The 13,673-nt window shown below is 36.1% G+C and overlaps 1 protein-coding gene across 1 annotated transcript in view; it reads right to left on the bottom strand.

Annotated features, from left to right (window-relative positions):
- LOC106123551 (sodium- and chloride-dependent glycine transporter 1-like) overlaps window positions 1-10,316 on the bottom strand; it is an 81,445-nt gene extending 71,129 nt beyond the window's left edge. Inside the window, exon 1 of the mRNA XM_013319948.1 lies at window positions 10,211-10,316. Coding sequence (XP_013175402.1) covers window positions 10,211-10,279 — 69 coding nt within the window. The 5' untranslated portion in view covers window positions 10,280-10,316. The remainder of the gene's footprint in view (window positions 1-10,210) is intronic.
- Between the last annotated feature and the right edge of the window lie 3,357 nt (window positions 10,317-13,673).

Here is a 13,673-nt window from a genome sequence, read left to right as displayed (position 1 = left end):
GCCCTCGGGTAATGGATGCGGGGGAGTCCATTGCCCGCCATTGAGGGCGGCCTCTCCCCCCCCCCGTGAGGGAGCTGCCTCGGCAGCTGGCGCAGACGGGACCGCGGACGAGAGCGAAAGCGTGCCCGTGGTCCCGTCCCGATGCGTCAGAGGGCAGTCAGGTTTTAGTGGGTATTCTGGTCACCTTCTGTGGCCGGCGAGTCCCACACTCCCTACGCCATTGCACCGCCCGGCGTAGGCGTGCGTAAATGCATTTCCTGACTATAAAAAAATAAAAAAAAAAAAAGAAAGGCGGCTGCGAACTAATGATGAGTAAAGGCATATTTTTGTACGAGCTTTTTTTTAAAGAATTTATTCTTTTCAGTTTCTTAATACAAACCCTAAGGTTTTAAAGCATTTTTTAGTTATGTTATCGATGTGAACATTAAACTGCAACTTACTATCAAGTGTTACACCTAAGTCATTAATATGGTTAACAACGTTAATCGACGCGCCGTTAATATTATAAGTGTGGGGATTAGATATTTTTGTTCTAGAAAAATGGACCGAGGAACATTTACTTATATTTATCGACATAGCATTAATTCTGCACCACTCAGATAGTTGATCCAGATCAGTCTGCAGTAGAGAACTATCTGCAGTTGAGTTTATCTGCCTGTAAAACTTTAGATCGTCTGCGTACATAAGGACTATGGAGTTGCTAAAGCACTGGGTAACGTCGTTAAAAAATACGTTAAATAAAAAAAGGACCTCAGTGGGAGCCTTGCGGAACGTCCGAAGATGCGGTAAACGACTTAGATTTGTATCCCCCAATTACGACTACCAACGTTCTGTTTTGAAGATAAGATTTGAACCAATGCAACAGAATTCCAGATACGCCAAATGACTCGAGCTTGTTCAGGAGAATGTCGTGATTTACTTTGTCGAAGGCCTTGCTGAGATCTGTATATATTACGTCAAAAGATTTACCACCATCAACACCCTCGACAAGGTCCCCAACAAAAGATAACAGTCGAAGTGGATCTTTCTTTAACGAAGCCATGTTGTTCTGGAGCGATTAACTGTTTTAAATGCCACGATAGAGGTGGATAAATGATCTGTTCAAACACTTTCGCAAATATAGTGAGTAACGAGTAAAGGTCTGTAATTTCCAACACAGCTAGCATCGCCACTTTTTAACAGCGGAATAACTAAAGTGTCTTTCCAAGCTGTCGGAAATATTCCAGAGGTCAGGGACTTATTAAAAATTAAACAGAGAGGGAAAGCTAACTAAAAAAAGTATATTGATTTTGTACGAGTATATATAAACAGATGTTACAAAGGGTGTAACATGCTTGTATAGGAATACTATTCAGAATAATAGTCAGGAGACTAATATAGTGACTCTACCTCTCTTACAGAAGGTTATTTTAGTTCTTCCGTTAATTTAGTCCTGTGCTCGTCGCTCCCGCGCAACATCCGCGCCCCTCGGAGTGTGTTGCGATAAGTAGCGACTAGCGCACGCTCGCTCTTTGAAGGTCTTAATTCAAGAGTGAAAGTAGACAAAAATCCTTGATATATTCTTATAACATATCCTAAAAATTTTGAAAATAACACACATTCGGAGATTCAAAAGACATTGAATATTTTACGCAAATAAATAAAAACATATTAACTTTAGCTACTGATTGTATTTTTTAATGTGTGTATATGTTATTTAATACATACATATTAATTGAATTGATATAACTGAATAATAAAATAATGCCATAAAATAACATTTACTAAATTCCAAGGCGATTCCTGGACTATACGATAACACTTGGCGCGATCCATTGAAATTACAATGTTTATTACTACATCAAGGTTAGGTATCACAAACTCATTAAAAAAACTTGCATGCATCTAAAATATGAGTAACAGCAACCAGACATTATTTGACATATTAAAATGTCTCGTGCCACGACTACATCGTAGTTGAGTTTAAAATTTCTGTATAAAGCTATTCATGTCCATATTCTGACATACGCTTCAGAATGCTGTCACGAAAGGGTGAAGATGTTCATAGTGCATAGTGCCCTGCTAAGATAACAGTGAACCTTACTGTTTTTGCTTACTAAAGCATATAGGTCCACCAGCACAGCCGCCTAACCGGGTGTGGGTAGCGTCCTTTCAGCAGACCTAGAGGACATCCGCGCTGGTTCAGTAAACAAAGCTAGTGGCGGATTAAAACATTTGCCGCCATTAGGCTATTCAAATGTTGCCGCCCCTTCCGGCAATGTAAACAGTTTTTTGCTATTTATATTAAGTAATAAAAGTAGACCCTGTTACATTACAACACAACTCTACACAATAGTTATTAGATTTTTGTCTGTTTGTCTGTGCGTTTGTGCGCGCTAGTCTATTAAACAGCTTTGCCAATTTTTAACAGTGGTAGAGCCCGCTTTAACATCTTCGCACGAATTGCTCCGGCTCGCCCGGTGAAATACCACGACCACACAGAAGACAGGCGTGAAGTGGAAGCAATTCCGCGTTTCGTCTGATGAGTGTGCGTCCCGGAGGCCTAATTTAATCCTCTTTCCGTCCCATCCTTTTTCTTATAAGGAAAGGATGGGAAGTGGAAGTGGACTTTCCGGATGAGAGGATGCATGGGAAGGGAAAATATTTTCTTTCCGTGCATCCTCGGTCGATTAAAGGTAGGCAGCACATATACAATTGCGTATGTCTATGGGCAACGGTCACTTCGCTCAGAAGTCACTAGGCTTAGAAGGCATTAGGTTTGATTGTTTTCTTGTTTGCATTGAATACGCTCCGAAACTACTGTGCCGATTGGGAAAATTCTTTCACCGTTGGTCAGCTACACTATCGCCTGGCACTATTTTTAAAAAGGAAGTATTTTATTATTTCGTGAGAACGTATTCGCGGGCAACTGTTATCGTTATTGAAATTACTCGTACTATTTTGTTTGTAAAAAGTATTGTGTCCATGTTTTTAAAGCCTTTTACGTATTTTTTTTTCTAACAAAAATGACCGTGTTTATACATTTTAAGAATCAATGCAAGAAAAATATTAATATTAAAAAAATGATATTTAAAAATTAGCATACACAAGTGTGTCTAAATAAGTACATCAATTTTTCAAAAATCAACTCTTGTATTAGCTCATATTTACTTTGGGCTTCTGATACCAAAAACTTCGCTTGCAACATATTCTCATCTTTTTTTTGTCAGAGATAAAATTTAGCGGTGATGGTAGCAGTTTGTAGCGGTGGTGTTGATTCTAACTAATGTAATATATAGTATTAACTGTCATGTAGCGTTGATGCTATCAAATTGGAACAAAGTGAAAGTAGCGACTTTCAAGCAATCGCCTCGTCAATTTTAGAGATAATTATAAAGAGCGCTCGGCCGAAATCGCCCCGGGCCCCGCGCGCTTGCTTTGTGCCTCACCTCCTGTAACCCCCTAAAAAACGTGATAGTCTAGTATAGTGGTGCCTTAAATTACGCGCCACGCTTCGCTCGTAAGTTTGGCTATGTTCGGCGACTGTAGGCCAGTCTAATAGTAAACGAACGAGTTGATAACTCATGTTTGCGAAGTGCGCGGGCAAGTGTATTGCATATTATACATTTCATTCGGGAAAGACGTGAACAACAGAACGAAATGAAGAGGAGGTTCGAAAACATTTTATCGCATTTATACTTTTACACTTTGTTTAAAGCGTGAGATTCAAATGCCATTAATATGGCCAGACTCCGGTTTCAATTGCAATCAAAATAATCAAATGTGCATAAAACGTGATAGTGGTAACTAAAATAAAATTAAACTTGAACCTGTTGGTGACGAAAATGTTTATTTTAAAATGTTTATGGTTCATTTGGAAAAGCAATGGAAAAGAATTTATTTTGTTATTGCACAGATTCAATTAACAACCCTTAAAACAGTAGAGTTACAAATTTATCTGTTTATTACTGACGTTTGAATGTTGATTTATGTGCATAAAAAATAGTTTACGACTAATAATTGTACATTTTATTTAAAACGAATAAACGATTGAATGGGCCTTTGCACCAACTGCGCTACAACCATTCGATAAATTTATGGCCAACCCTCCTAATGATCGGGAATGCGGGTGCGCGTAATGACATTCTTGATTTGTTTACTAACTAATAATATACGATAGAACGAGACAGAATGAGGAAATAAATATACGTATGTTTAATTTGTCTTTCTAGTTGTTTTACCTATTACTCTTAACCCAAAAATAGTGGATGTTTCATATAGAATTCATTCATATCATTATTAACGATTAACTTTAACTTACGTAAAATTTTCTAAATTTTATCGCATTAACCAATAACGAAGTTAATTTCTTAATTAACGAATTAACCTGGGATTATTACTATATACCAGTACAGTATAGTTTAAAGTGAAAGGATTGCACTAGTAGGTATAAACGGTAGATTATAAACTTAACAGTTGATTAACTGTAATATATATGCACAAACATAAAAAAATAGTTAAAGCATGTTTTTATCCTAAAATCTTTAATTAAAATGTTCAAAAGTATAGGACTACAACGTTTTTGTCTTCTATACAAGACTGCTAGTGAAGCGACGCAACATGTATTGGAGTGATAAGAGATAGCTGTGAGAGTCACAGCCGGAGAATACTTTTTCAAATAAATCATAGTCGTCTTTAACTCATATATTCCTTTTAGAATTGTAAACAACTTTTTCCAAAACACCGCTGTTACATTGTCATTTTTCATTACCGAATGCCAGAAAAAACATGGCCGTCATTCAGACGAGCAATTACAATACTTTCAATTTACGATAACGAAATACCGTCAGACAACCAACATGATAAGTTGAATACCCCTATTTTATAAATCTTTTGGATCGTAATACAAATGATTAACGTTGTTTTATTAAATAAACAAAAATGTTATTGACTTATGGCATCGACCAAACAACGCTCCAGGTTAAGGAACTACAGAATATATAAAATGGCTAACATACATATGTTTATAATTAATGTATAATAAAACGTATTTTTTTTGTCGGAAAATGTATCTTGTTCTTGTCGGAAATGTGTTTGTTGAACGTTTTTTGGCACTTATAAAACGCTTGTCATATTTTATCAAATTATAAAAGATGTCATCCGTAAATTTTCGATATCGAAATTTTTTAACGGTTTCATTTTGCCTGTTTGTTATTGCTTTCCGTAGAAATTTTTACAAAATGGCAAATGAAACTTTACGACCACGTTAATATGGATATCAAATGGTAGGTCTTGATTAATTGAATATAGGTACTCTAAATAAATTCAAGATGGCCAATTTAACAAAATGGCGAATGACATTTAAAACCTCATCAATGTGCGTATCATACGATAGGGATCGACCAACAGAGTTCCAGAAATAAACCTAAATTAATAAATGATTAGTTGATTTTCATTTTTAGTAATTCTTGATTAAATTTACGTTGACGTATTGATAATTATATGTGTTTACTGATAGTTGTATTTGTCCTCCTAACAAAGTTAGAAAACTATGGAATAAGAGGAACAGTCTTGTCATGTTTCAGTGACTATCTGACAAACAGAAAACAGAAAGTAAGAGTTGGATCTGTGACCAGTGACTTCGCTAGTGCTTCTTATGGTATCCCGCAAGGCAGTACGCTTGGGATTTATGTAAAATGAACCTTCAAAAAGCAGACTTACTAATGTTTGCAGATGACACCGTCATTCTGTTCCACGAAAATTCATGGGAAACACTAAAGGATGCTGCAGAAAAGGGCCTGGCTACACACACAATACAAGGTGGCTAGAAAATAACTTACTAACTCTCAACATCACCAAAACTAAATACGTCTCGTTTTATAAAACATCGCGATCTAAACCGCCAAATAATTTTTCTATAACAATACACGAAGCCCCTTGTAAAAGGCAGCCATCACATAGGCAGAATTGTATATGCTCAATAATTGAACGCACGAATACATTCAAGTATCTTGGTGTCACGCTTGATGAAAATCTCAACTGGAAACACCATGTAAATACAGTGGCTAAGCGGATCAGAAAACTTATTTTCATATTCAGAAAACTACGAGCGGTTGCTGACTATGTCCTACTAACTAAAACATACAAAGCTCTCTGCGAGTGTTTAATTAACTACTGCATATGTTCTTGGGGTGGAGCTTCCAAAACTTGTATCTTAGAAGCAGAACGTGCCCAACGTGCTCTTTTAAAAGTGATGTTTAGGTTGCCTTTCAAACATCCCACCGACGAACTTTATAATAAACATAATATTTTGAGTATTCGTAAAACTTTCATATTTGAATGCGTCAAGGCCCTTCATAAAAATAAAGAATTCATAGATTTAAGTACATTTGCCACAAAACATTTTAAATTCCTTGCACCCTACTTATATAATATTTTAGATAAAAAGTCCAATGTAAAAAACCTGAAAGCGTATAATTTAAGAAAAATTACAAAGGAATGGCTGATGGAGTTGGATTATAACACATGTGAAAATTTATTCCAACGTAATAACTAAGTCATCACATCCATATTCACTTATAAATATACACATACACACATTTACACACACCCACACACACACGCGCACACACACACACACACACAAACAAACAAACACACACACCTACACACACACACACAATAATTATTAATTCATAAATTAAGTTGTTTTTCCACACAAACAATTATTAAATTTATATATATGGGAAGTCCTTTTCTCCTTAAGTACAGGTCTTCCTAGTTAAGGAGTCAAGGCAACATTGAATTTGAATTTCTTGTGTATAAAAATAAAGATTTTTTTTTCATTTTTCATATCGGTACAACAAAAGTCCTCAAATTAATAGATACATTCACCCTGCTCAAATACATCGGTACATACACAGCGTCAAATATATGAGTACATGCAAGGTGCCCATAAATATATACTAGTTTGGCGCAGTATTCTAGTATGTTTGCCGTAATATGTAAGTTTACCGGTTCGAATCTCAGGCTACTTTTTTTTCATTTTATCAATCAAGGGGTTATTTTTTCATAACCAGTAAAAATTTGGTAATGTAAAATTTTGCTCGACAATTTTTTTTTATAATTTTCGCTGTCGGGTAGAAAGAAATTTAAATAAAGTTAACAACAATTGTCAGACCATCGCGGGTGAAGTGAGTGGGCGGCGCGTGGATTGTCTTTGCGGGTTTTAAGAATAGTATGCGCGGAAACTATACGTACAAGTGTTATCTACATATGTGTGCGCGCCACGCACACTGGAATGTTTATTGCAATCGACCAAAAATTTGATGTAGTTTGGATATTGACATTCAGTTTTTTTATTTGTTTCTTAAATATAATCAGTATCAGTAAAAGGTAACGTGATATTTTTACCGGTACAAATTTAACAAACATGAGTAATAAACAAATTACATGCCAATAGCATCGCTTTGTCTCCTTCATTTTTGTTTGAAATAGAAAAGTATTTTAACGGTCAAACTCATTAGTCCAAGGCAATATCAAAAAGTACCTAATAACTAAGCCGTTGCTTCGCCGTTTTGGCGAATTCAGGTGGCCGCTTGGTCTTTTGCCACATTATTTTATGTGATAAAAAGATCAATTTTCATGGCTACCCGGTTCTGCGGATCGAAATCCGCTCGATTTTCTTCATGGGGCTGCCTTAAAGACAAAAGTCTGTGCAAAATCTCCTGGCGAGAACTGGCGAACTCCCTTAAAGAATTTCAGATGCTGCAGAAGAGATAAACCTACGGGGATATTAGTGGACAGTTATTAGATCCGGAATCTGTAACCGAAAACATTTTGTTTAACACTTAATAAATTATTAAATAATAAAATTCATAATAACTATGCAAAATACAAATGTTTATAATTGTAAAGTCTAAAAATGAGGGTAAAAGTTCGTATCTATAGTTATTTTTCATAACGTAATAACAAGGCATAGAGACTTAATTTCTAGTAGCGTTGTCTAGTAGTACCTGAATTAAACGCTATGTATGTACTTCGTAAACATTATTTTATGGAAAATCTGCTGGCAAAATCAAAATTTACCAGAGTAAAAAAATCATGTATAATAAACTTTATATAATATCTAACAAAAAAGTTGGCAGCGACATTCGTGTTTGCGAGCCCTCTGTAGGTTTTACGACAAAGGTTTGTTTTACAAAAAGGCGTAGTGTATGAAACAAAAACCGTGTTATTAATACGAATAAAATCTACGTTATACTTTTTGAGATCTTACTAATAATCTTACTAACCTTCACCCGTTCTGGAAAGTAACGATATTACGCTCTACTGAGATCGATCTATTATTACGGACAGGACTTTTGCTGCCAATAGACATGATATATTAATAATAGACCGGTCTGAGAGTTGTGCAATGTTAGTCGATGTCACTATTCCACATGACCAGAATCTCGTGAAATTTAAAATCGAAAAACTGTTAAAATACCTAGATGTAGCTCACGAGGCTACCGCCATGTGGCGTATGAAATGGAATACCATTATTCCGATAGTCGTATCGGTGAATGGACTGATAGCGAAGAGCTTCGACCAACATGTGAAGAAGCTCTCGTTAAACAGTTGGATTAAGGGCCGGCAACGCATCTGCGGTTCCTCTGGTATTGCTGATGTCTATGGGCGTCGTTGAACACCTCGGTGTTCCCGCTGCTCGTTTGCCCCCTTGTTATAAAAAAAAAAGTTATCCTACAAACCGCGCGCATCGTGAGAAGGTTCCTGTCTACGCAGCCTTGACCACTGGTTGTTTTAGACATGGGATTCCAGTGGTGCTCTATTTTTAATATAATACATTTTGTAATATTTTTTTTATTTTATATATGAAATTTAAATTTTAAGAATATGATAAATAAAAAAAAAAATTATCTTACTAATATTATACACATATATTATTATATTATATTATACTAGCAGTCGCACGCGACTTCGTCCGCGCGAAATTAAAATAAAAACCTGGTTATAAATAAATATTATAAGCCTATGTCACCCGGGGATAGTGTAGCTTTTCAACACTTAAACATTTTTAGATCGATTCATTAGTTTCGGGCCTACATAATGCCAACAAACAATCAAATCATTTTACAAACATTTTTTTTTATTACACATATCCTTTCTTTCCCTCGAATCTCCATCTTGTACCATTTTTTTCTCGTTTGTTTTATATGTCATTCACGTATACAATACAAAAATTCAAGACTTAATAACCACTTTTTTCCGCTTTATTAATTCAGAATTCTTGCAATAATCAATTCAGGAAGTGCAACTGAGTTTAAAAATATTTTTGTCATTTATGCATGCAAGATTTTTTTGTCCATTATAAGATGCATGGAGTTTTGCCCTTGTTCTATAAATGTTACAACATTTGAAAACATGACATTGGCCGGCTGTTTGAAATTTATTCAGCCTTAAGAATACAGTAAAACAGAAAGTTAAAAGTGCGACTGACTGAGAGCTGGATAGCGTGATGCGAACGCAAAAGTTTTATAAAGGCAAAGAATATTAAAAAAAAACCTTTAATATATAAGCGCCATCTCACTAGAATTACACTTATTTTAAATGTTCAAACTCTAATAAAATTTATCAAATGTTAAATGTTGTGTTATTTGTACTAAACGAATACTAAATATTTTTAAAGTAAATAGTAATAAGGCTTAGAAACCAAATGTGTATAACACGTATGTTAAGTACCATTTGCCCCTTATCTATATAACATTATAGTTTATAGGTAAAAAGTTAAATTTTAGGCAATTAAAAATCTAGAGTCAATTTTACAAATCTTACCAAAGTTTTTCTTATACGGTGGCAAGCGAGCCGCTTCGAAATCCATTCCCCTTCCCATGCTTTTCTTACAAGGAAAGGGAACAAATTTTAAAAGGATTAAATTAAGGCAATCGTCGAACGAAATACGGAAGAACTTGTCTTCTGCCGCTACTGAAGAACTACTTGCCGCTTGTCTTTTGTGTGGTTGTGGTATTGCACCGAGCGACTTGGCCCTTTCGGACAACAGATGATGTACTGGCTGGCTCCTACCACGGTTAAAAAGTTTCGTGAATGGTAAGCATAACTTTCCGAAATAACTTTTCCATTCATTAATTCGTGAAGGTTATTATGAGTACATTAAGATATTATTATTTTGCAATGTATTTTCAAAACTATGCATATATAAACACACACTTACACCGGAATATTGAAAATCGGTGGCAGGAATATCTTCTACGATCGCCTGAATGTGGTCTGATCTCTCCATTTTTGATTTAAAAACACAAAACAAAATTAAACGATACGAGTTTGGTATCGAGACAAGAGCCGAACGTACTTAAAGTAATAGGCACCGCTGCCACATCTCGCTCCGCGAGCTCACGCCGCGCGACCTGCCGTGCACGCAACCATCACTCGAATAAAATACGGCACGTCATTTACAATAACAGTGATGGGCGTAGTTTTCGATATTTATTTATTTCTAGAAAGACACACAGCCATTTTTCAAAGAAGGTATAAAGTAATTGATAAACACATAGTCAATAATAGGTCCTCGCGAATAAAAGTATTTTAACCGACTTCAATAAGGAGGAGTTTCTCAATTCGTCTGTACGTTTTATTTTGTTTGTCGATAGAAAGCTGAAGCCCTAGTTGTCCGATTTTCATAATTCTTTTTTATCAAAACATATTCCGTGTCATTTTTGAAACATTTAAAACTCCAGTAGTTTTTGGGATATTCTCAATAAACCGTGGCAAAAAGACGTAGGAAATGGGTTATTTTTGCTTTCTTGGCTAACTCAGGCTAAACTATATGACCTACATAAAATTATATTATGTATGTAGAATGAAAGAATTGTAGCTCTATAAATATGCTTAATAAAAGTCCGCGATAGTATATATCTATCATTTATAGTTTTCTAACAATAACGAATTGTTTTTCTTTAGAAACATCAATTAAATTCATACGCTATTTCAAACGAGTTAAGTAAATAAATGTGTTTATTATCAAGAGAATTTAATTAAGATTATATTTTTCCTTGGAACTATATCATTCTGTCTAATATTATAGTTTAGGAGATATCGAAAAAATAATATTAGGGGCAACTGAAAAATGGTATATCGCGTAACAAAAAAAGTATAATTTTGCTTCCTTGGCTTGCGAAGTTCAAACTATACTATTATACGTAGTAGAACATTATAAAAGATTTTTGCCAAATTCGTCTACTTACGGTCTAAAGTGGGCGTCCGAAGTTTGTATGGAGAGATGTTATTTCTTCAGCAGAATTAATTGAATTTCGCAATAATTTTTTATATATAAACGAACTTTGGCCTCACTTTTAACACCTTTAAAAATTTGTAAAAGGCCTGAAAGACGTAATTAATTGTTTGTACTGAAAATCATTTATGTCAATTTTCGTGAGTTTCGGCCGAAGGTATAACGTTGCTCCATACAAACTTTGGACAATTGCCCAATTGGCCAATTGTGTAGTGGCGCAGGGAGTGTGGGACTCACCTACAGTCGTTCGGCCATACCCACTAAAACCCCTCAGGCCCGGAGGTCAGGAGGACCTCGCCATGTGGCCGGGTTATGGGTACGCCCGCGCATTCTTCCGCGACCCAGCCGGCGACCGTCCGCTACCTCGGACCCTCACGTCCGTCCACAAGAGCTGCGGGTGGGCAGGATAAACCAGTACCCTCCCACAGCCCTCGCGGCCTCCACACGTCCTCCGGTCACGAGAGATGCAGGGGGGCAGGATAAACCAGTACCCTTCCCACATCCCTCGCGGCCCCTCCTCCATAGGCAGCACGGTAGCGGACAATTGTCCACCTCCGGCGCCTCCACCGGTTGGGCCCAGCTAGCCCGTTAGACCTGTCAGAACACCATCGACTAGTCCTGCGCGCACTGCCAGGCCCTGGTGTTTGGTTCGCGGGGCTTACGCCCTACCCCGACACGAATGCCGGGGCGTTCCCCTATCCACCACCCGGGGACGCGCCACGTCGGAGTTCACCTCTCTGCCCACTCGGACAACCGAGCAGGTCCGTGGATTCCAGTCCACCTAGATTCTTCAAAATTGGCATGAAGCAAGGTGTTTTATCACACATAATGGCAAAATTCCGAAAACAGTAAATTTTTAGTTTCATCATATAATAAAAACATAAAATCATTTTTAATAATTTTAAGTTAACCTCTTTGTACGGAACCCTCGGGCGCGAGTCTAACTCGCACTTGGCCAGTATTTTCTTTTAATTTTTGTTTATCTTTGTTCCGATTTGTACGGACCTGCTAAAAATTTAGTTTGCATTCTTTATATTGAAATTCTAGATAACGAATATATGTCTGCACGAGTCTTAACGAGATTTCATTGCGACGTATAAGCCCATAGTATTCTTGTTTTATTGGTTTACGTCGGATGCAAACATAATCAAACAGATTAGAGAAAAAAACGGGGACTCACTAAATGAAAAAATAAAATGTTATAAGCTAAGCCGTAGAAAGTTACGGTCGCAAAAGATGAAGCTAATTATCTAAAAGGATGTTTATATATAAAACCGTACATATAAACTGTCGTGGGAGTTGGACTTACACATTGTTTTAATCCCTTTCGTTCCCTTTGACAAAACAGAGACTACAATTCTGCATTTTCATAAATGGCACGAAAGTCGGTTCAAGATATTTGTAATAAATTTTACGCTTAAAATAAATTCCGTCTTAGCTAACTTGACCATTTATTTTTTGACTTAAAACGGGACATTCTTTTTATTTAGGGTAATTAAAAGGTAGTCAATGAAAAATACATAAAACTTTATCAAGTTCTTTCTTTAAACAAAATCAGTAAGCAAAAAAAAATACCCATAGCCGAAACTTTTAGTTATCTTGATCAGAGAAACAATTTTGCTTTAAACTGACTGTGAATAATAGCTGGTGATGATTCAAGTAAGAATAAAACTTTTGGCACATTTTTTTTATTTTCGCCATAACGTCGCCTTTAGAACTAAAATTCGAACTGGGTTTTCTTATATCATATGGGTTGACAGATGATGCGATCTCGCGCATCACTCGCATCGTTCGACTCGGCTGCTTAATTTTTCGCGCGGTTTAAAAACGAGACAATTTGACGTCCCAGATTATTTATTAAGTCAAAAATATGAGACGAATATGTCTATTAAAGCCGAGGAAAATGCCCAGTGTGCGACGTCACCCGGGGATAGTATAGCGTCCTAACAGTTAAATATTTTTTTCAAATCACTTTTGTAGTTTCAGGTGTAAGATGCGTTAATAAAACACTGCGGTCGGATGCCAACTAATTTATTACTTTCCAATAACTACCTTCATTATACTACACATCTCTCCCCTAATTAATAACATTTTCAATATGTTAAAAATGTTATGTTATATTTATATATATATATAAAAATTAATTATTTATTATTATTAGTAACAATTATTGTTTATCAAACAATAATTGTTACTTCTAGTGTCAGTCTATAGTCTTTAGTTGTATGGACGCGGTTAACTCAAAAAAAAAAATATTTTGTTTGAACTATTTTGTATACTTACGAGTGTGCCGACCGACTAAGTTTGAGTTAGGTTAAAGTACTCTTTGTTCAAGAACTGTGACCTGTGTTTTACTGTGTCATTATGGTGTTAACGCGATCACGTG

Source organism: Papilio xuthus, unplaced genomic scaffold (genome assembly GCF_000836235.2).
Source record: "Papilio xuthus unplaced genomic scaffold, Pxut_1.1 DF826115.1, whole genome shotgun sequence".
NCBI lineage: Eukaryota > Metazoa > Arthropoda > Insecta > Lepidoptera > Papilionidae > Papilio > Papilio xuthus.
The sequence above is the reverse complement of the archived record's forward strand: the minus strand, read 5'-3'. Positions and strand labels throughout refer to the sequence as shown.